The sequence below is a fragment of the Equus caballus genome, chromosome 18 (assembly GCF_041296265.1).
Source record: "Equus caballus isolate H_3958 breed thoroughbred chromosome 18, TB-T2T, whole genome shotgun sequence".
Taxonomy (NCBI): domain Eukaryota; kingdom Metazoa; phylum Chordata; class Mammalia; order Perissodactyla; family Equidae; genus Equus; species Equus caballus.
Window position 1 is genome coordinate 80,440,938 of NC_091701.1, and position 24,290 is coordinate 80,465,227.

At 39.8% G+C, this 24,290-nt stretch overlaps 1 protein-coding gene across 13 annotated transcripts in view; it reads left to right on the forward strand.

The window, feature by feature from the left end:
* PARD3B (par-3 family cell polarity regulator beta) overlaps positions 1–24,290 on the forward strand; it is a 921,213-nt gene that overhangs the window by 582,798 nt on the left and 314,125 nt on the right. For 11 of the 13 annotated variants that reach the window (XM_023622589.2, XM_005601746.4, XM_070242147.1 and 8 more), the window contains one exon: positions 16,394–16,438. The exons of the other annotated variants lie outside the window; for them this stretch is intronic. In XM_023622589.2, coding sequence (XP_023478357.2) covers positions 16,394–16,438 — 45 coding nt within the window. The remainder of the gene's footprint in view (positions 1–16,393; positions 16,439–24,290) is intronic. 13 annotated transcript variants of the gene reach the window in all.

The window sequence follows — 24,290 nt, forward strand, 5'->3', positions numbered from 1 at the left end:
AATTATATTAGTGTATGTATGTATGTATAGATATGTCTGTATACACATATAAATAATGGAAAGAAGTTCAGGAAAATGCTAACATTGATTTTTCTCTTAGTAGAAGTCACAAGGATAATTTTTATCTTATTTATACATTCCTACATATTTCACATCTTCTAATATAAATATGTATTTCATTTACTATTAGGATAAAATCAACTGGAAGCATTAAAATAATTTTAAAAAAGAGCTTAAAAAACTGGTAATCCTGTCCATAGTAGAAAGAAATGGGGCTATGTAACTACAAAGAGGACAGAGAGGGTGCAGGGGTATTGGCTGACTCCATGTCACTGGGCACTGTCACCTGGAAGAGAGGATAAGAATATTTATGTGTAGAATGAAGAGACGTTTGTTCGATTTCAGGTTGACACAGAAAGTTACTTCTCACCAATTAAAATGATGTTAAACAGGACGTTCCACTGCTGTGATCAGAGAACTCTGCCACCAGTGCTGTAGTAAACAGGAGTTTATTCACCATACATGACACAAACTCCGAATAGGGCCAATTCAGTGACTCAATGAAGCCATCAGAGACCTAGGCTCCTTCTCTTTTTCTACTCTGTCATTCTTGACTTTTTGGCCTTTGTCCTCATATCTGTTACTTCAGTGTCCTGATGGCTGCTGTATTTTCAGAAATTATATCCATGTTCCAGGCAAAAACAAAGGAGATGGGTGGTGGAAGGTGAAACGGTGTGCCAACCTTCTCCCCTTTGTATCGGGAGATCTGATGCTGGCTAAGAAGTGCTGCCCAGCAAACTCCCACTTTCATCTCAGTGGCCAGGACTATGACACGTCACAGACCTTCTAGCCAGAAAGGAGCTAGGGAGGATGGGTCATTGGTGGCACTGAGTCAGCCAGCCTAGTGTCTGCCACAGCTGCTCTCTAAGGTGGAGAGCTTCTGGTCGCTGCCTGTGGACAGAAGTACAAAGAGAGCCTCATGGGAGTTGGGAAGAATTTCTGAGTTCTTTCAGATCTTGGTTTTAAAGACTATTATTCTGATCCTATTTTGATAGAATTGTAGAAATGGGAGGGGCATCAATGATCTGATTCCCCATCCACCATCAGAGTCAAGCTTGACCAGTTACGTTTAGGCTGGAGCAGAGGACAAGTCAGAATTGCTTAGGACAATGATGGTGCCATTTTCAACCAGAGAATCTAGTGAAGCCACAGCATATAGGAAGGAGACACCAGAGGGAACAACAATAAATCATTGTTTTTTTCTTCTCAATGACCTTAGTAACGCAATGGTTTCCACTTCATATTCCATGTCCTGAATTGTTGAAACAGTCCTCTGGTTGGAGCAGACAAGGACTTTGTCTTTCCTGTCGGTCAGTCACTGTGGGCACAGGGCTTAGCCTTTGAGCTTTCCAAGGGCCTCCTGAACTATCTGAGACACGAAAAGATTATTGGCTGTAATGTGTGAAACGAAAGCCCGAAATTTGCGGTTAATAAATGTTTGACTATCCCTGAAATAGAGTCCTATGCCAATTTTATTAATTGCTACATTTAGAATTCATTTAAAATTATTATTACATTTGAAAACAGTTTGTATTTTGAGATTTTTTTTTTCGGTTTACAAGAGTTTCTGGGTAAGCCAAAAGATTGCTAAAAAAATCTGTCAATATCTATTAAATGATTAAGTCATATCCAAATAATTTTAAATCATTTTTCCTAAATCTCTTTCAAATTTTTACAGCAAAAAACTGTATTTAATGTAAGAATTGGGGGTGGGGGGACTTGGAGGAGGGGGTGGTGCATTGTAGACACAGCCCATTGCTTTTCATTTTTGCCTTGCTTCATCAGCAGGCTCCGAGGCCTCCAAAGAAATCTCTGGTCTAAGGAAAAGAGATTAAAAGATTGCTGCCCGTGAAGCTGCTTTGGACTCTGGGTCCAGCAACTTTCTATTTTTTCCTTTTAATGTTTTCTATTAGCTCAACCTTGTTCAGGATGTTAGTATACCTCAATACTCTCCAAAAAGATAATGGATATTTAATATGTATGTGTAATTGCCTGTTCTGTAAAATGGAGCCTGATTTAAATGAACTCACCTAATAGATGAGTATAAAATACCAGATCAGTTCACTAGAGTGTGTGCAGAACTAGGAGCATCCCGTTCAGGTGAATGACTGTGTGCTCAGAATTGGAAAGACGGCACATAAACCCCCAAAGTTAATATCCTCTAATAAACAATGAGTCTGGATGACAACTTTTCAAAATCTATTACATACCAGTAGCCCTGGTTTTGCACAGTTTGCATATTAAACAGATGACAGGAGATGCTGGGCAGAAACATAGACAGTTTTATATACTTCAGTTCATGTCAGACGAGAAATCTTTTGATAGCACTTATTGTAGCCAAGAACAGAAGCAGCTGTACAATCCCCAGCCAGAAACCAGGTGCCAAAAATTCATGCAAGACTAAACTATGTTTCCGTCTTTGTGTGAAGTCCATGAGCGCGGAGGGAAATGCACGTGAAAATCCTGAGTAGCTCAGGTTACTAGATCTTGAGAATTGTAGCTCCATTCTGGGCTGGCCAGCTAACTTTACAAGAGAACACACGGTTGAGTGAGGGGGAGAGTATGTTTCCACCCAGCCAGCCATCTCACAAGCACATGCAAAGTGCCACGAAGAGAGCAGGGCTGGTGTCCAGAGAGGGAAGCCCTGCATGTGGCATGGCTGTGGCAGGCTTCCTTGTCCGATGTGTAGGTGACACGCCGCTTGGTGGGGCAGCTAATGCACCGGAAGACAGCATCAGAATTCAACAAGATCTCGACAGGGAGAACTGATGGGCTGCAATTCAGAAGGTTACATTTAATAGGGATAAATGTAAATTCCTCTACTTGGGCTCAAAACGAGGAGCAACTGCCTCCTGCCTTACTCCATCCAATTCGTTTCCACACTGCAGCCTGGGTGATCGTTTTAAGACACAAATCTGATCATGTCACTTCCTGGCTGAAAATCCCTTCACAGCGTCCCATTGCCCTGAAGATAAAGACAAAACTCCTTAATGTGGTTTTCCAGCTCCTCCATGACTGGCCCTTCCTCGCCTCCGTCTGGTCTCTTGCCAGTCTCCCTCTCCTGCTGAGCGCTCCAGCTGTATGGAAGGCCTCTGGGTTCTACGTGTGGGACCTGTGTGGGGGCTTTCATGATTCCTCGGTCCAAACACCATTTTCACGCTTCCCTGTACACGTCCAGGTCTCAAAGCCGTCGGGGAGGCCCAATCCATAAACTAGGTCTAGTCTCTTCATTACCTACTTTCAAGGTTGCTTGATCATCCTTCTTTCATTCAATAAATATTTATCGAATGCCTACTGTGTACCAGGCACTGTTGGGGAACAAAACGTGGAAAAAACCAAAGCCCATGTCCGTGTGGAGCTGGTGTTCTAGTGGGGAAGACGTCAAGCAGCAATGAGAGCTTTGTAGAAACACAAAGCAGGTGAGAAGGTGGTGACGGGGAGCCGCCCTCCTCACCTTGGCTGAGGTGGCCAGGGAGGACCTCTCTGGTGATGTGGTGTCTGTGGAGAGGTGAATGAAGGGGCAGTGAGCTATGTGGCTGTCCTGAGAACAGACTCCAGTAGGGGAAGAGCATGCCCGAAGCCCTGTGGAGGGGCGTGCTTGGCGTGTGCGGGGAGCTGCAGGGAGGCCGGGGCAGGTGAGGTGCATGGGGTGTGGGGAGACTGTGGAGCGAGGCTGGGAAGGCCCCCGCCCTGCTGGGCCGGAGGCTACAGTGAGTTTTCAGATTTTCTTCTAAAGATCATTGGAAGCTATTGAGAGTCTTTGAGTGAGGGACTGTCCTGATAAGATTCTTGATTTGATTTTTGTTTTAAAGGGTTACGCTAGCTTCTGTGTGGAAAGTAGACTTTAGGGAGTAAGTGCAGAATCCCGAAGGCCAGTCAAGGGGTCATTACATCTGTCGAGGTGAGGACTGAAGGTGGCCTTGGTCGGGAAGGTTTGCTGGTGCTTCTCACACTACGTGTGATCAGTGGGGTGATAGAAACTCTGCGGGTGCAGGGCTCAGGACTGGTCCCGTTCAGTCCCACGGTCCCAGTGCCCAGCATGATGCCTGGCAGGCCACTGGCTCTCCATAGTTATTTGTTGGACAAAGACCTGGCTTAACAGCAGTTAAGACTTCAGGATTTGGGTTGACCGTACACTTGATGAGCCAACAGTAGCCCAGTTTGGCTGCCATGAAAGTTAATGCCGTCCCAGGTTGCATTCAACAGCTGGGAGTGGAGAGGAAGCAAAGTGAAAGAGAGAGACGGGAGTCCCAGGAGACCCCGTGATGCTTCTACTGTATCAATACTATTGACCATTTCTTCCCCTCTCTCTTCTTAATAGTAATTGCATCCCTCCCTCACAAGACCACACACTGGATGCGTTTGTGGTTCTCTCTGTTGCTTCATTCCTATGTTGGAACAATAAATTCTCTATGATGTCCTTAGACGTGTGTCTTTTTCCCCCCTTTTCCACTGCTCTAACACCATTTGAGCAATAGCCCATGACTCTACTTGGTAAAAATTTTCAGGCATACGAGGCTCGAAACAACTTACCATGACTCTATTTCTCACAACCATTTTAAAGAGACATCATGTACTCTTTTACATAGTTTGCTATGAAAGTCTACTTTATTAGGCAGTGGTGACTAGTAAAATACATAGCTCTTGATGGTAAAGCCATTAGCAAAATCTTACCTCTTAGACTTACATAGTAGAAGGAATTTGTGCTTTGAAGCCAGGAACCCTCCAGATCCCAGCTGTCTCACTTGCTAACTTTATGACATAACCCCACTGAGCCTCAGTTCCCTCCTCCATAAAGCTAGGGTAATAATGCCCAACTCACAGAGCTTTTGTAAGAATTGAATGAGACAACATATGTTGAAACGCTTAACATGATTTCTGACCCATGTAAATTGGTAATAAGTTTTAGTTTCCTTCCTCCTTATCCCTGTTCAAGAGAGAAGTGAAAATGCACATTGTAAATAGTGGAATTAGAGCTATGTTGTTTCACTGGTTAATAGTGAATCATGGTTGGTTGTTGCATGACTCATGGGGCAGCCCTTTTCTCTGTGGTTTAATCGGTATCAATTTCTTGCTGATAATAGAAATTTTTATCAAGGGTCTAGCAATCAGGGGAATTGTCATAGTCTGAGTAGTAGAAATAGTCCAACCCTGGTAGATCCCAAGAATTCACGGAGAAAGAAACTTCCTGGGAGGGTCTCACACATGTAGCCTTTTCCTTGTTACAGATTAAAGAAATAAAGGATGGAGACTCCGTACAACTGATCTTTGAGGACTTTCCTAATCTGTGACTCTGTGCCATGTAAAGATGGATAAAATACTATCTTTGCCTTCATTGAGTTTGCCCACAAGTCATCATAATACAGAGTAGAACGTGGTACATTTGCTCGGAGGCAAAGCTCAAGTGCTGTGTGGGAGATAGAGACAGAGAGAATATTCTACAAAAAGGAGGTTCTAGCAGGAAGCTGGGCCCAGGAGGAATAATAGTATTTATACATGTGAGGTTTGAAGCATTTCTAAGAATAAAGAAAAATGGGAAGAAACCAGGAATCACTCTGTATGACTTCTGTAAAAGGTGAATAGAGGAAAATACATTGAGAAAAGTAAAAAGTGTTTGAATCTTGAATGCAAGGCTAGGGAGACTGATTATTTTCTAGGCAGTTGAATTTAGTGAAAGTTTTCGGGTAGGTTAGAAAAGTGATGAAAGTGACATTTGGCACGGGCTAATCTGGGTGTGGTAAATAATGTATATAGTAGAGTTGGGGAGAGGGTGGCAGATCAAGAGCAAATTGGAGGCAATTACCAAAATTCAGCTGTGGAATGGCAAAGCCTTGGGTTGAGTTAGGAGGACTCTTGGAAGGAAGGCTGTGACCGTTACTCGTGACGACAGCTATGTGCCGTCAGGAGAGGGGAATAGCCCTGAGCCAGCACATGGCTTCCTTGCAGTCCACCAGCTCAGCTTCATCCTCTTTGTGGTCTTATATTCCAAAGATTACAAAGAACATTGCCTATTCTCAGCATCGATTTCATGATATCCTTATGTAGGAGAGAGGCAGGTAATGAGACTCCCAAAGAACACTACTCTCAGTCACCGATCGCATTCTTAGCTCAGTGTTCTCCCGCTATGCTTTGGGTGACAGTTACTCAAGCAGTCTTAGGGCCATTGGTTCTGTGATTTAGGAAGCCATGGTTAAAAGGACAAAGATGTTTCAATTTATTAAATACTGTTATTATTTCGCAACTTATTCCAGATAAATAATACCATACCATGAAACTTGTTATAAGATTCATATCACATTTTTCATTACCTAAGTTGAGGAGATGGAGCTGAGAGTCCAGGGAAAGCAAGGTGGTGGGGTGTGCAGAGTACCACAGGAGTGAGATCTGCAGAGAGTGAACTCCAGAAATACTTAGAGAATCTCTCTTGTGTATAACACAGAGTACTGATCAGAGCACACATGTGAGGGAACTACCAAGCCTGGGAAAATAACTCCCAGAAAGATCCAGGACACAGTACCCAGAGCTCACATAGGACCAGGAGTGGTGCCTGTTCCCACTAACAAGATTGGAAAAACCTTAAAATCTGCAGGGCGTTGGATAGGGTATGCATGAGGGCATTGGCTCTGTGGTAGGGCATTATCTGCATAGAGTAAATGCTGTACTAGTCCTGCCAAAGACCAAAAGGATCAACTCTTCCCAAGGAACTCAACTACATCCCAAAGATATAAAATATTTATAGGAACATAAAAATGCTGAGCACCCAGCAAGGTAAAATTCACGAGATCTGGCGTCCAATCATGATGCAAGTAAGTGTGGAAATATGACACATAATGGGAAAAATCAGGCATTAAAATAGAACTGGCACAGATGTTAGGATTAGGAGACAAGCACATTAAAACATTGTTGTGAGTGTATTCCATATATTCACAAACCTAGTGAAAAACTGAACATGTTAAGTAGAGGTATGGAAGATATAAAAAGAAAATCAGTCTTCTGGAAATGAAACATTTGATGTCTGAGATGAAGAATACACTGGATGGGATTAACAGTAGATTAGACATTGCAGAAAACAAGGTATGTGAACATGTAGACATAGCAGTAGAACCACACGAACTGAAAGACAGACAGAAAAAAGACACACAGAAGTGAACAGTGCACTGAGGGGCCATCCAAGGTGGCCTGAGGAATGTGTGATTGGATTCCTCAAATGAGGGAAAAGGGGGAGCAGAGAAAAAAATATATGAAGGAATAATGGCCAAAATTTTTGCAAATTTAATGAAATCTGGAAACCCAGATCCAAGAATCTGAATGAATCCCCAAGCACAAAGAGAGTCTCAAAAATTTTGGAAGGATTCAAGTCATACAACATATTTTCTCATGCTATCGTGGAATTAAACTAAAATTCAAAAAGAGCAAGAACTCTGGAAAATCTACAAATATTTGGAAAATAAAGGACAATTCTCAGTAACACATGGATCAAGAAAAAACTAAGGGAGAAATTAGAAAGTATTTGAACTGAATGAAAATGAGAACACTGCATATCAAAATTTGTGTGATAAAAAACAATTTGCATGCTGCCAGTAGGGGTAATTTATATCACTGAACTATATTAGAAAGAGGAGAAAGGTCTCAAATCAGTGATTTCAGGTTTCACTTTAAGAAAATAGAAAAAGGAGAGTACATGCAACCCAAATTCAGCATAAGAAGGGAAATGCAGAATAGAAATAAAATGCAGAGTAGAAATCAATGAACTGGAAAAAAAATTGACAAAAATCAAAACAACCAAAGTCTAGTTTTTTAAGAAGGTCAATAAAAGTGATAAACCATTAACCAGACTGATCAGGATAAAACAATTTAAGACACATGAATATTGTTAGGATAGAGAAAGGGGACATCAATATGGATTCTGTGGATATTAAAAGAATATTAAGGTAATATTGTGAACAATAAGTTTGACAAGATGAAATGGACAAATTCCTTGAGAGACACAAACTTTCAAACTCATGCAAGAAGAAATCGATAGTCTGAATAGCACTATAGCTATTAAGTAAATTGAATTATAGTTAAATACCTTCCTATGAAGAAAACTGCAAGTAGATGGCTTTACTGGTGAATTCTACTGTTTTATAGGAGGAAATAACATGAATTCTGCAGAAACTCTTCCAGATTAATAAAGAGGAGGGAACATTTCCCCAACTCATTCTGTGAAGCCAGCATCACCATGATCCCAAAACCAGACACGGATGTTAGAAAAAAGAAAACTTTAGGTTGATACCTTTTTGAATTGGTACACAATTCTTTTTAACAATTTAGCAAATTGAACCCAAAAATATATTAAAGAGATCATGACCAAGTGTAATTTATCCTGGAAAGCAAGGTTAGTTTAACATTTGAGATCAATCGATGTAAGTCACATGTTAACAGACTAAAAAAGAAAAACCATATCACGTCAGTGGACACAGAAAAAGTATTTGACAGAATCCGATCTCATTATGAAAGATACAAGTTTAAAGTATATCGTTTGGGGACAAATTCGTGGCAAAATTATAAAGAAAAGCAAGAGAATTATGAATTGCAAAATTCAGGATGTGGTTGCTGCTGAGTAAGGAGGGAAAGGAATGTGATTGCAAGGGAACACCCACAAGGCCTCAAAGGTAAAATAATATTCTTTTCTTAAACTGACTGGTTGATGCACAGTGTTGACTTTATCGTTGTCCTTTATACCTTACACATGTTATAAATATGGTTTAATGCTTCGATATTTAAGAAAAGCAGTTCTAAAAGCTAGTGGGGTTTTTTGTTGTTTTATTCGGAAATTGTCATATAACAGATAGACATTTATTTACTCTCCTTACAGCGTTGGAAATGCAGAACATTTGCATATTGAAAGGAGTGGCCTCTGTACCAAGTATTCCAATTTTTTCAGAAATGTAATGTGATATTTTCTGTAAACAGAATGAACTACTCTTTCAAGTGTCAGTGCCATGTGAAGAACAACGTGAGATTAGTGCCAGCAAACTGAAAAAATAAATACATAGGGACTAATACCCCAGGGGTCAGTTGTATATAGCTCAATTATTGGAGAAAGACAACAAAATGTAACTATACCAATCATATTTTTTTCTATAGTTTACTACTCACAATATAAGTGGATTTCTATTTATTCCAAACAGTTCTGCCGTGTTTTGGTCTTTGTTTAGACTCTCCCAGAGTCAGACTCCAATCACCTTCTCCTTCACCTTCTTTGACAGGATCTTGTCTGCAAATTGCACCACAAGAATCTGACTAGGTTTATACACGTTTGTGTTACAAGATTCATATAACCATATGTACACCACAATGGACATATGTCTCATTCGTTAGTCTAGAACCCTTTGCTGAATGGATGTATCCAAACTGTTTCTTCCTTTCTTTTCTCTTATATATATTGCATTCACCCACTCAGCAAACATTAATGAATATCTAAGAAGTGCTAGGCATGATCCCAGGCTATCAAGGAAAAACAAGACACATCCCCTCCTCAAGGTGCTCATAGTTTAATGTGAAACAGACCTATACACAAATAATGGAGATATTGACAAATTATTCAGTCTGTAAACTCAGCCTGGAGTTCTGGAGAAGATGACTTTCAGAAGACGACATTTGAAGGGCGTCTTAAAGCATGCTTGCCAAGCAGGAGAATGGATGAATTTTCATTATGATTCAGAAGGAACTGCATGTACTGTTGTATATGGTACAGGTGCATGAAGTTGCATGGCCTGGACAAAAGCATACTTTTGATGTGCTGGAGTGCAGAGGACCAAGCAGAGGTGGTGGCATGTGAAGGACGATCATAAGCCATTTTTGAACACCTGCTTCTGCTAGGTTCCATAATAAGTTTTTACATCCTGTAAGTTGTCTCATACTCTGAGGTGGGGGTCAATATCTACATTTTACAAATAAGTTCGGTAAACTTGAAAAAGACTAATTAGCCCATGGTCACACGTGGAATTGGTGTCACAATCCAGGTCCCTTTATGTCAAAGTTGGAGCTCTGCCTCCCTCCCTGCTCCTCCCTTGCCATGACTGACACAGTGTCGCAGGTGCTGAAAGTGGTTCCTGCTCCTCCCAGATCCATTGGTTCGAGTTCTCAGTCACCAGAAACCTTTATTATTATTGCAAACCCTCAAATCTGTCTGACCTTCTGCTATATTCCTAAAGCTTATCTTTCCTCCTTTATTTTACTATTTATTACATTATATTATATATATTATGTGTTTGTATCTCTTCATTAGACCCCGGGGTTGAATACCTCATTCTTTTGAGAAAGATAATGTTTATTGAAGGGATTAGAAATAAATGCATTAATGAAATTATGAAGAAATGATTTGACTTTTCCAATACTCTTTATGAAGTAAAGATGATAGTATAAGAACATATAAACAATACTGGATTTTCCTAACGTTAGGTTTAAGCTCTCCTAAGATTCGTGGAGAAAGAAAGGGAATTTTAAAGAGAACACTGAAAAGTTGTGAACAGCTGACTAGCTGGATAGTGATGAGGGAGTGGGCCCCTCATGCTGGTCCTGTGGTATCCTGGCTGGGAGATGCCCTGCAAGAATGGAAGGAAACTTCAGCTGCTGAGTTCTGATTAGCTCCCCATCAGAGCAGCAATACATTCAGGAAGGAGCAAGGTGCTTCGGGGGGTAAGCTTGCTAAGAGAGATGGTGAGAGAAGCATTTGCATCCTTATCTTGTACTAATTCCCTAAGTCCTTTTGTCAGCAAAAGGCTTGTTTTTGGTTTTTTGTTTTCAAGAGATGGAAGAATTTTTCAACACATAAAAATTCATAGCGCTGATATTCAAAAAGTCTCCCTAAAGGGAAACAGTAGGCCACGTAGTCACTGACATCAGAAAGCACTATAAATTAATGCAGGAATAGTTCATGGTTGCTAAGGAGGAAACAATTTGCAACTTGAAACAGGTTTGCATTCCTTAAACATTCTGGAATTCAATCAGTGGCACAGAAATTGATCTGCTAAAAAAGAAGAAAAGTGGTTCTTAATATTGGCAACTACATCAGTTTTGGTGGTGTTGTTCTGAAAGGACGACTCTTGGAAAGAAGTTTATTAACCATTAAGGAATTACTTGATACTTAGTTTCCTAGCAAACTATCCGAAGAGAAGTATTTATGACCTCATTAGAAGAGAGATCTTTATTGTGCCAAACATCATCTTCAAAACTGCAGTCTCTATTATGTCAAAGATGTGGAAGTCAAAAATTAAATGAAATAGCGCAATCTGTGTAGAAGACAAGCATCGCATCGTATACTCAAGCACAGCTTTGCATCAAAGTATCTCAATATGAAGTAGTGGGAATCTGAACCCATTTGCATGTTCCCCATTCCTGACACAGTGTTGGCATTCTCAAAAAGAATAACTGTAGCTGATGGCAATCTTCATCTGAAGGCATTTGTGCATGTTAGCAATATACCATCTTCTGTCAGTGTAAGAAGAGCATATGGAGCCCATTAACTCGCCGAATCTGCCACTGTTCTGCAAATTTTTATTAAGCCAGTGCAGTCCTAATAGTCACTTATGTTATAGGATGCGTATCAAATGCTATCAATAAGCGAAGGGATTGTTTTTCCCCCAGCAAAAATGCATTTGAAGTGTATAAGAAGGCTTGACAAAAGAATAAAACACTTTAAGTGATCACTGTATTCATAAACATGTATCCTACCAGGAAGCCAATATATTAAACTATTGTGTGCACTCTAATGTTTGCCACTAATATGTTCTTAGAATGCCATGTTTTTCAAGATTTCCACCCCATATTTTCTTTATTTATGGTTTCTCTGAATTCTGTCAATGAACCTGGTTGAAATTAAGTCAAAAGATACAATGTGTTTATCCATGCTTTTTAAAAAGGTGCCATCAGAATTGAGCAGTTCTATTTAGCGTCAAAGCTCTACAACGACACTAACTGGAACCACAGGCCAAGGGGCTGCTGTTTTCCCCAGCAAGGCTTCCTAAACCGGAGCATGCACCAGGAAATAAACAAACATCCAGATGCCACAGTGTCCTCCTTATGAAGCACCTTCCCTTAATTAAATCAAATAGTGGCCATCAATCTCGAGTCGAATGCCAGGAAGCATGAGCTTAGTATAGAAATCCCATTATCTAAATAAATTCAGAGAAGTCTCCAGAGGGGCAAGTCCACAGTGCCTTCTAAGTATTTAATAATCACAACAAAAATGTCTACAAATTTCAGCTCCAGAAGGGCTCAACATTTCATTGATACCTCTGCAATTACTGTAATATCCCTTTAAAGTATCATTGATACCTCTGCAATTACTGTAATATCCCTTTAAAGTAATCAAGAGCGGGTAGTACCAGCCCTTGGTTAAAACTGAAGAATAAGAAAGGGAACATGATAGCCTCTGCAAACTTATTTTAAAAAAAGAAAACAATATGTCATCGGAACCAGAACAAGAAACTTTGGCTCCTGCTCCATCAATACTCTCTGATGTGATGCTTTTGGTACCCTACCATTCTAGAATGGAAGACTTTTCCCACGCCAGGCTCACTCATTTGTCAATGTCTTGTAAATAAGCTCTTTGTTTAAAATGACATACCTGTCATATTCATATTGCTACTGTTCCAATCCCTGTGCTATCTAAATATTACACAGTGAGACAACTAGACTTAAGCTCCAGCCCCAAGAGATAACTTTGTACTAGCTCTAAGATAATATGAGTTATAAAGGAAGTTGAGTATTAATTATAACACTTGTCATTTTAAAAAAAAAGCCTTGGTGGTATGTGTAATTTTACCTCATTTTCTCATTTGCTGCTGTTATTTAAATCTCTTCCCAGCACTAAGCATATGCATAAAAGATGATTGTTCCCAGTTTAACCTTTTAAATAAAATGTATTCTATTAATTAAGGCACTATAGTTCCCTCTCTTTTCTATTATGTGTACTCATTTATCTTCTGTCCTAAAGATAGACATCTGTGTCAGTGAATATTTTGGAGAAAGACCCCTAATTTTTATGCCTATCACCCATTTGGATTTTCTGCACTGTTTTTTGAAACAGTTTATGTTGGTGTTCTAAAGAATTTCAAATTGTCAATTAAAGTAATGATGAATTTTCCTACTAAAAATAATAGACAGTATTCAGCCAAAGATTTAAGAAGTTGCCACATTTTAACCTAATATGGCTGGGGAATTTTGAGTACTTAAATTGGCCTAGATTTAATGGGATAACTTGTCTGTTAAAACAAAAACCAAGTAACAAAACCCTACCTTTGTACGAATCCCTTTCTTCAGAATAACCACTCATCATAAGATCACATAGTCTGAATACGGTGTCCCTTTGGCCTTTCTTCCACTACGGGATGAACTAGGAGCCAGGTAAACTGGGAGGTGAATTGTGCTGTGGGTGTTGGACTATCCATGAAATAACGATCGAAAGCATCCTGTGCCCTGCCTGAAACGTAGTGTGCTCTCAGTTACTTCCCCCTCTGTTCCTTTATAATCCCAGGCAAGGCAACTCATAAACACCCCACCATCATCAAATTCACCGCCTTGACCACCCTCACGGTTTCCATTTGTCAAAAGTTTTCGTTTATTGAGAAATATATACCTGCCGCTGTGCTAAGTTCTTTTGTACATTTTTTTTCATTTAGTTCTCAAACTCCCTGTGTAGTGTTTTTATGTCACTTTTCATGTGGGGAAACTGAGGATGAAAAGAACTTTGTAACTTGCCTGACAAAGCTGAGATTCAACCTACATCTATCTCGTTATTAGCGATCATGTTTTTCTGCCTTTCTGTTTAGTTTCTCATTAATGATGATGATAATAGCTCATATTTATTAAGCACTTACTATATGATCTTCTGAGTGCTTTGCATAAACTTACACATATAGCTTCACTGCAAACCTGTGGGATAAATAATATTATCCTCATTTTCTATATAATGAGATTGAGGCACAGAAAGTTAAAATAAATTCATGTAACTAGCAAGTTTCCAAGTCAGGATTTTAATTCCAACCGATGATTTCTCATCTGTGAAATGGGGATGAATATTTTAGCTTGAACCCGTTAGAACTGTAGATTTCTGAACGTGTTAAACAAAATTATAGCTAACACTTGTTAACATTGGTCACCACAGAAAGATTTCTATTAATAACATATAGTCAAATAAGAAGGATAATAGTTTTCTAATATGTAATTGTTTGTCAAACGTTTTCTTATATTTAATTTGTGGTACTGATGACTCAAAAAATCTGACATCTCTTCTATCACTCATCACAAGTATGGGAGAGTGGTTAAAGTGCCAGGGTTACTTCTAGCTCCTCCACTGATGAGGTGGGCCTCGGTGTCTTTATCTGTAAAGTCAGGGTAATAATGATACCCATCCTCCTAGGTTATTGTAAAGATTAAATGAATTCTCAGATATAAAGTGTGCAGGGCAGAACCTGTGTATTACAGGTACTCAATAAGTATTAGCTACAGGTATTATTATTAGTATTATTAACATCATCGTTTTTCATCATTGTTTTCTATTTATACTGTAGATTCTACTATCAGTTTCTTTTAGACCTTGGAAAGACAGAATTTGGCCCATAATTGGAGCCTGATAAGTGCAGACTGCCATCTCCAACTGGAAATAAGAAGAAAAGTCTAACAAGATTTTTAAGCAGTCGATACCAGGAAAATCACAGCTATGTAGTGCTTTTTTCTAGAAAATAAAGAAACAGCATAGGAAGGGAGGGCTGGTGAGAGTGGGAAGATCTATGAACAGTACGTGGGTCAGTGAAACATGACTGACTGCTGTCGGCGGAGGAGGAGGGGCGTAGCACTGGGACCAACCTAGTGTGAAGGGATGGAAGAGGTCCTCCTTGTTCGCAAGGTCCCCTCACTTGCTTCAACCCCTGGGCACCAGAGTGTTATAGACTAACATAGACAGTGGCACATGGTGAGTGTTAACAGCTGTTGTTGAAGATTGAGGTGATAATCCATGCAGAGATGCTTAAGGATTGAGAATGTTGCATCTGTGTTCACGAGGGATATTGGTTAATAGTTGTCATCTGGTGTCTTTGCCTAATATTAGTATCAGGTTAATACCAGCCTCATACAATGAGTTGGGAAATTTTCTGAAAGATTTTGTGTAGTACTGGTATTATTTCATCCTTAAATATTTGGTAGAATTCACCAGTAAAGGTGTATGGGTCTAGAACTTTCTTTATGGGGAAGTTTCAACTACAAATTCATTTATTAAAAAGTAACTATAGGGCTATTCAGATTATGAATTTCTCCCTGTATAAAGTTTGGTAATTTGTATCTTTCAAAAAATGTAGCCATTTCATCAGAACTGTGTTAATGTAGGGTTAATTTTTTCCCCCCACTGCTGAAGCAAGGCCCTTCTTCATATTCTAACTGATGCCCCTGAATTGTGGCATTTTTACTCTGGCTGCTGGGAATAGGCACTCTTCCCTGCCCTGTGTGAACTTTGGACGCTGTTCCCTTTTCCACTTTTGGGTGGTTTTTCCCAGGTCTTGGGTAGTTTCCTCACATACATGTGACCATCAGTATTCAACGAAATACACGAGGGGACCCTTTGCAGATCTCAGGAAGAATTCTGTGTAGCTCTCTCCTCCCCGGTTCTCTCCCCTACAACCTGCCTTGCCTTCCCTGACATCCAGCTCCATGTCCTCGAGCTCCATGTCACTGGGCTCTGCCCGAGTTCTCCTGCTTGCACTGCCGCCTGGAAAGTTTCTCCAGACAGTACGCTGGGTAATTGTAGGATTCACCTCCTGTCTTTTCCATCTCCTAGGAGTCACTGTCCTTTGTTGCCTGATGTCTGATCTTTTGAATGCCATTGTTTCATGTTTTGTCTATTTTTTAAAACTTTTTTGGGATGAATTGTAAATCTATTCCCTTTTGCTGCATTTTGACCAGATATAGAAATCCACTCCTTGAATATTGAATGTGTAAATTGCTGTTGTGCCCAAAGAGTTTTATTATATATTATACATCTCTGCGTCCTTAAGTTTAGTTTCTCCTTTTGCAGACATGGAAACAACAATCCAGTTAAAAGAACTGGAAGTATGGAAAATTAAAAGAAAATGAAATTATATTCACAGAAGACCTAATTAACGTATATTTCTTTATAGTTGTCTTTAAAATATCTACTAGTAGAAATCAGGTGGCCCAGGTAGGCTGGGTGAAAAATTTTCTCAAATCTTTGCTAGTAAAAGATTTAACTTATTATGAATCTGTATTAATTTATTGTTCAAAAATGGCTGATTTACAAGCAGTTCTGATTTTTGTCTATTTTATTTCTTCTCAGTACCCGATGAAAGCAAAGTCCATTCATTGGCTGGACACAGATCGGGTAAGACATTCCCTGTAGCTGACTTTATATTCTCCTTCCTGGAAATCACTGGCTGTGTTTGAGTAGCAGTTGGAGCCTGTTTCCATCCACTAGTCACTGAAAGGCTTGCTAATTAATACATGAGATGTCTCTGACTTCCACAAAGATGAATTATTGCTTGGCTGTGTATCTGGTGGCATAATGTATGCTGACTCAAAATGTTTGAGAGGAAAGAATAAATGTTTCCAAAAAAATAATTATAAAACTGAAAGTCTTAAACCTGTATGCCAGCTGAACACTTAGAACAACAAAAAAATTATAAAGAAAACCCAAGAAAGTTGGAAATTCTTTCCCATGATGATTTTCACATTAAAGTGGTAAGACAGTATGTTCCAGAATAAGAAAAATGTGGTCATTTCTTTCTCCTCAAAAAAGAGTAGTCTTTTTGCCCATCACCAATGGGGATTGTGCCCAAGATGACAGTATTGCCTTTCTTTAGACTCCTCAACAAGCTCCCTAGAGGTTCTTTAGGAAGTGCACAGGGATCTCCAAGGCTCTACTGGGTCTTTCTCAATTGTATGGGAGATGCCTTCAGGTCTAAAATCCAAGCTCTCCTTCATCGCCGGGTGGCCTGCCTTCTACCCTTTCGCATTTCCTTCACCATCATTCAGTCACAGGAATTGAAAACACTTAAAGCCATTAAGCTCATAAATGTGCAGTAATCCATTTCTTTTAGGGGGGTATTATTTGGCGGGAAAATATCCATTGTACTCTTAGAAGGGTTACAATGTGCTGGCATCCCTCCATTTTTGATATAAAAGAAGTCTTCACCATCCCCAGGCATCTCCTGCGTGGGTGTGCCAATTACGTTTCAGCAGTAAGTGGCCTTGATGCCTCATTACCTCCGTCACATTCAGGGCAAGATTCTAAGTTTCTTACTTTTCTTCTGTCTCCAGATTCTCTAGTGAGAAGGGCTGGGTCACAGCTCTTAGATTGTTTCTCTTCTGCTCCTCCTAACAAAGAGCCTAAGAGGTTAGATCACGGGGAAGGACAGATTTCTGTGGGAGTGTAAGTGCCACCTGCTGCTCGTCCCATCCTCCTCATCCGTTAAATTCTCTACTGCTGGAAATATTTTTAGGAGCCTGAGAAGAGAGGTCTCATGACCAAGGAACCCCAAAGATAGAATATATTATTTTCATCTTAAATGCATGGTACTGCTGGTAGGTAGTTCTCTCACAGGTAGTAACACTTGAAGATTAAAGCCTTTTTACATACTGGAATAGGCTTCAAGGTAAAAAGTGGAAACGTTCTTAAGATTGTTCAGCAATCTGGTTTGTGAAAATAACCAAATCATAAATTTTCTGGCTTTTTCTAGGAAATCAAGTCTTATTCTAATCTTACTTCATTTCCAAGCAAATTACTATTAGCCAGTAACTAAAAATTATTGTCACTGTTTCTAAATGAGAACATTGTTATCTTAGTATATTGCTATAATATGTTATATAGTGTAAAATAAAAATATTAATTTTTTTAATTAATTGTCTAAGTACAAAAATTGAAATAATCTTCCAAATTAATACAAAAATGCCACAAATGGCATAGTTTAAAAGCTGCCAGTCAGTTAATTGTAAGGTTCACATGGCAGCTTTACTTTAGCTGGTTGAGAGGTAGTGCCAATGTTCTTTATATCACATGAACCACTGTTTAAATACATCAGACATTTTAAAGAAGATTTTGGTTACTAATGTACTGATATTACAATGTTCTCTATTCTTATATTTTAAGTATTTTATATCATATCACAATGTCTTTGAGTTTTTCATTGGCCATTCATGAAACCAGAGCAAATGCTAAAAAACAATCAGAAACTTGATAACTTTGGAGCAAAAGTAGCATGCAGTAAGACACAATGAAGAAGGCTAAGCAGGCCCCTAAAATTGCACAGTCTGGAGGTGAGTTAAACGAGAGCTCCTGTAAAACATTAGCAACAGTTCTGAGAAAATACAAAGCACCATTCAAGAAAAACATGCTACTAAGATTATAAATTTATGTGCTCCAAGAAGAGCACATAATATTTATTTCTTTTGGAAAATTAAGCTAGAATTGTAATGGTCCTCAGCAACTCATCCCTCAAATAAAATGCAATCCCTTATGTGTACTGCATTTTTGTAGAGGAGTTTCTTATTGGGCTTCGGTGGTGCTGGTGCTGGTGATGGTGGGATGATGATGATGATGATGGTGGTGGTAGTGGTGGTGGTGATGGTGGTGATGATGATGATGGTGGTGGTGGTGGTAGTGACAGTGATGGTGGTGCTGGTGGTGGTGGTGGTGATGGTGGGATGATGATGATGATGATGATGGTGGTGGTGGTGGTGATAGTGATGGTGATGATGGTGGTGGTGGTGGTGGTGATGGTGGGATGATGATAATGATGATGATGATGGTGGTGGTGGTGGTGATAGTGATGGTGATGATGGTGGTGGTGGTGGTGGTGATGGTGGGATGATGATAATGATGATGATGATGGTGGTGGTGGTGGTGATGATGATGGTGGTGGTGATGGTGATGGTGGGATGATGATGATGATGATGATGATGGTGGTGGTGGTGGTGGTGGTGATAGTGATGGTGATGATGGTGGTGGTGGTGGTGGTGGTGGTGGTGGTGATGGTGGGATGATGATGATGATGGTGGTGGTGGTGGTGATGGTGGGATGATGATAATGATGATGATGGTGGTGGTGGTGGTGGTAGTGATGTGGTAGAGGATTAAGATCCTTTTGATTCTGGCAACCTCTTTCCGTTACAAAATCATTTTAAAAATTCACCTAGTATATAACTATAATCTCAATCTGCTACAGTCTCTGACCACCAAGCAGGTTACTGGTTTGGATTTTAACTTGCAATATTCTGTGTTCATACTTTTCTCACCAACGTTAAAGGGATCCTCAGCTTCTTTTTGTTTCACCTTTCCTTTCCTCAAATCCTTTCTCCAGAATATTTAGGTAAAAAAGTGATATCTCTTTTGCTAAGAAGAAAGAGTATCTCCATGTCTCTTTTTAATTATAGAAATGTGGGCAGCTTTCATACTATCCAAGACCATCAGGAAGTTAAATTAAATTGTATGTGCTGACCTAAATCTATCATCCATCCTCTTATTCAGGATGATATTCAACATTTTAATAAATTCATCTGCGTTAAAATTTCTTCTGAGTCAGCTACTTAGCGTGTAAGAGCCATTTCGTGCCAAGTTCCATCTGTTGGTCTGGCTTGGGTACCTCCCAAATTTGTGACAATATTTTTGGCACCTTTCCTTGGCTTAATCTTTAAATGGTTGATTCCTCAGAGCTCAGATCAAATCAAAGGCCCAGGTGAGATAAATCTTTCCAACATTTTTGGCCCAAAATGTGGTGTTCCCTCACCCCATCTGGAATCAATCCAGTATTCCTGAGACTTCTCTAACAGCCTACCTCAGGGCAGCGCTTCCCCAGCAGGGCATTGCATTGCATCCTTTGGCAAGGAAGAGGGCAGGATGATTCTCCTGTTTGTGATCTGGTAGGGTCCTCCTCCGTGGATGAGAGGTATTAATATCTACGAAATGGCAAGATCTACGTGGAGAAGTTAGGAGCAAAATGCCTTTTGTCTGGTTCCTTTAAGAAAAATTACAAGCAACAGAGCCTTGAAAAACCAAAAAGGTGTCTTTTACCTCTTTCCCTAACTGTCTTACTAATTGAATTCTGACAAAATTCAAATCCTAGCAATGCGGCAGCGGGGGGGTGGGGGGGAAGTTCAGCAAAATGTGTATTTTAAACAATAAAACCTTTTTTAAAAAGACATATTCTGAGGGAACATTAGAATCCAGAGAAAATTGCATCAAATTTGGCATAGCTTCTTTTATTTTTTAAATTATACTTTAATTTTGGCAACACTTAGACTCTAAGACTGTGTCTGAGAAGTAATCCTTTCTCTTTTTTGCTGCATACTGAGCTGACACCTAAACCACCAGTTTAATGCTCCTCTGCATTCAGACAGAAAGGACTTATAAATTTTACTTTTTTTACTGTGTCTTCATTTTTTGTTGTTTTGATTTACCGCTTGGAGCTGTTTTAATATATATTGACTGTCCACAGAGATCTTTGCTGATCCAGCTCTTTAAGATGATGCAGTACTGAAGAAAGCCGATGAGTCCTTTTTATGAGCTCTGACATATTAATTAGCAAAATGGACTAAAAAGCTTTCCTATTTCTATTTTAATTTCTTATATTCTCAAACACCTGTCTATATAGCTGTAAAACAGGCAAGTCTGTAAAAGTAATGGTTGGCAGTAAGTCCAGACCTTTTCTGAGATAAGTTTATCAATTAATGAGTGAGTACTCATTAACAATCTAGGGGGATACCTCTCTATAAGCTGCCTTGCAGCCACTAAGGATGTTGGTATTTTAACTCATTTTATGGAGGGAGAAGCTGAAGCTCAGGGCATTTGAGTACTTGGTCTCTCATCTGGTAACTAGTGAGGTTAGGTTATGAGCCCAGGTACTGTGTGGTAGAGCATATGCTTTTGACCATTTCATTTTCCACCAGCTTGTGCCTAACTAACACCTCACAGTCTCGGGAACTGAGATGAACATAGGAGTCAGACATAGTTCTAGTTGGAAGACATGACACCACAGGATATCCCATAAATCCTTACCTACCTTTCATAACCTCAGCCAGCCAAACAAGGAAGGCAGTCGGTATAATTTCTCTGTCCGACTACTGTAGTTCAGAGAGCGCGAGAGGACATCTGATTTGATCCTTCTTGCCTTTGTTTCCCTGCATGCGTTTATGCATGTGTATGTTTATATGAATGTGTGGGCCAGGTGAAGAGATGGATGAGAGACAAAATATGCATGTGCTGTGCATGTGTTATGTATAAATTATAGCAAATGTGCATGTGATGTGTATCCTTACGGCAAAGGCCGAGTTTAATATGCAAGTTGCGAACTTGCAGACCTTATATTCTGTTCTAAATGCATTGTGTGTAGACTTCCAATCTAGAATGTTCAAATGTAGCTGAAAAATCTCTAGATCTTTCCAAAGGAATAGAACTCTTAAAAATATAGGGTGATCAGATAGTCACTTTAATTCAAGAGCAATGAGTTATTAAGCGGCATTTCATGAATTTTGTTGTCTCAGTATCCCATACTTTAATAAAATATCTAAGTTAAAATATGCATCTAAAATTTGGAACACCAACCATGGTCATTTTTCATGAGTCTTCTAATTGGATTGCTGGTTTTTGTGACTTTTTTTTTTTTTAAAGATTTTATTATTTCCTTTTTCTCCCCAAAGCCCCCCGGTATATAGTTGTATATTCTTCGTTGTGGGTTCTTCTAGTTGTGGCATGTGGGACGCTGCCTCAGCGTGGCCTGATGAGCAGTGCCATGTCTGCGCCCAGGATTCGAACCAACGAAACACTGGGATGCCTGCAGCGGAGCGCACGAACTTAACCACTCAGCCACAGGGCCAGCCCTGGTTTTTGTGACTTTTTATTGTCACTGTTAATGAGGAACTAAAATCTTGGAGTTAGCAGGTAGTGGACTCCTCATCAGTTGGTTAAGGTAACACTGCGTGGTTATCTATTTGGATAAACATCTTCTTTGGGTACTTTCTAAGCTCTTATCATTTGTTATGTGGGATAATTATAGCTTTAGACACAAGAAATGTGTATGTTTGCCACAATCTCCAGCTTTGATTGCTGTTTCCATGGGATTCAGAATGTTATCATAAAAAAGTTAGCAATATGTCTAGGATTCTTCCTATACAAACTCGACCATGAAGCAACCCATGTATTTCCTATGTTGTAAAAGGTTGCTGAATACTCTGGTCTCTAAAACTCAATGAATTAAATTGAATCAGAAACAAATATATCAGTCTTTTTAGAAATGAGATAATATTCTTTGCTACTCAAATATGGTGATGGTGTGTGCGTCTCTGAATTTCATAAGTTAATAGAGACTACAATGTTTTTTAGATACCAAATTTCAAAATTAATTATTTCAGTTCTACTCATGTTCATTAAATGGCTACTCTGTGACAAGTGTTGCTTTAAGTGTTGTGTTGTGTTAGGCGAGAGATACAAAGCAACATCAGACATGATCTCTGCCTTAGAAAAAGTGTTTGTTGAGTGGTAGAGGACAAATAAGCACAAATGCCTATTTAAATATTGGTTTGGTCCCTTCATGCTAAAGAGCGCAGTGCAGAAATCTCACAGAGGAAACATTGCTTGATTCTGCTTGGAACTGAAAGGTGGCTGTTATGTTTCAGAAAAGAAATGCTTCCATAGCAGGATCTGAAAGATAAATAGAAGTTTGAGAACCAGAAAAGGTCAATGAGCTAACACATTTCATGCATGTGGAAAATTATGAAAACAGGAAGCACCATGGTGTATACCAGGAGCAATAAGCAGTTCTGTGTGGCGTGGGTGCAAAGGGGAGAGGGATGAGATACCAGGTTGAGCAATAGGCAGGATTAGACCATGTGGACTCCTACCAAACAGAAAAACCTGAGTTTTATCCTACAGGCTCACAGAATCCAAGCCGACCAAAGGAGGGAGCAGTCAGTTTTACATTCCAGTAATTTCACTCTGGTGGTTGTGGGGATTTGGAGGGACAAAGAATAAGCAAGGAGCACAGTTAAGAGAGCATTGCCATAGTCCAGGTGAGAGATGACGGAGGCATAAACTGAAGTGATTAGCAATGGGAATGGAAGGAAAATAAGGAAATATTTAGGAAATAAAGCCTCGAACTTGTTTTGTTTTGTTTTTTAATTAAACTTAGTGCGAAAGTGAGGAAGAAGATCCAGTGTGATTCTCAGTGTATCAGTCAGCTATTGCGACAACTGTGCTGCATAATAAAACCAACAGTAGCACTGCTTTCTTGACCATGTGTCTTCACATGGGCTGGGATGTGCTGATCTCAGAAGTGCTTGGCTGGGCTTAGCTCCAACCTCCCGTTCAGGGCCAGGTGTTCTGCATACGTGTACTGTTTTCCTTGGACAAGTGGTTTCCTGAGGACAAGAGGTTTCCTGAAGTGTGGCAGGATGGCAGGAGCTGTGAAGGAGTAGAGATTTTCTATGGGAGTAGAGGACCCACAGTACTTGAAAGTGGAAATTAGAAACAAGGAGGACATTGAGCCCTAGGCTGACCTGCAGGATACGAGTGAGAAAGAACAGCTTCAAGTGAGAGGACTGTAGGGAAGCAGAATTCTTAGTGGAGAATTTCAGCTAAGGCCCAAAGGCAGGGGAATTTTCAGAGAAGAGGTTGAAAGTGAACTGCATTTTGTCACCCATGGGAGGATGGTGGGGACTCAAGAAGGCAGAGTGGAGGAGTCTAGAGAAAAGGCTTGGGCGAGTTTAGACCCAGTGGTGGCCTGGATGAATTATTTCTTGTAAAGAGATCCTGTCTCTGAAGGATGAGTGATGAAGAATTTCCCAAAGGGAATGGTCCCCAGGTTACAGAAGGTTTGAGAAGATGTCTGATTTTCACTAGGTTTGGAAATTGAGAGATGGCCATTAGCAATCACTTCAGCTGGAGTGAGTTTCAGTAGAGAGGAGAACAGGAACAAAACGAAGTGGCATGAGGAATGGAGGTGGAAACAAACGTAGATGATCTTTCCAGAAGCTTTGGTGGAAACAAACGTAGATGATCTTTCCAGAAGCTTTATGTTAAGAGAAAGAACAGAGATGTATATAGAGAAGCTGTCTTTGTTCTGTGCTATTAATGAGAAACACTGGACTGTGTTTGTAGGCTGAGAGGAAAGAGACCTTTGTGAGAGAATGAAGAAATAGGAAACAGGAAATTGTTAGAGGGATAGGATGAAGAGTGTGGTTTTATAG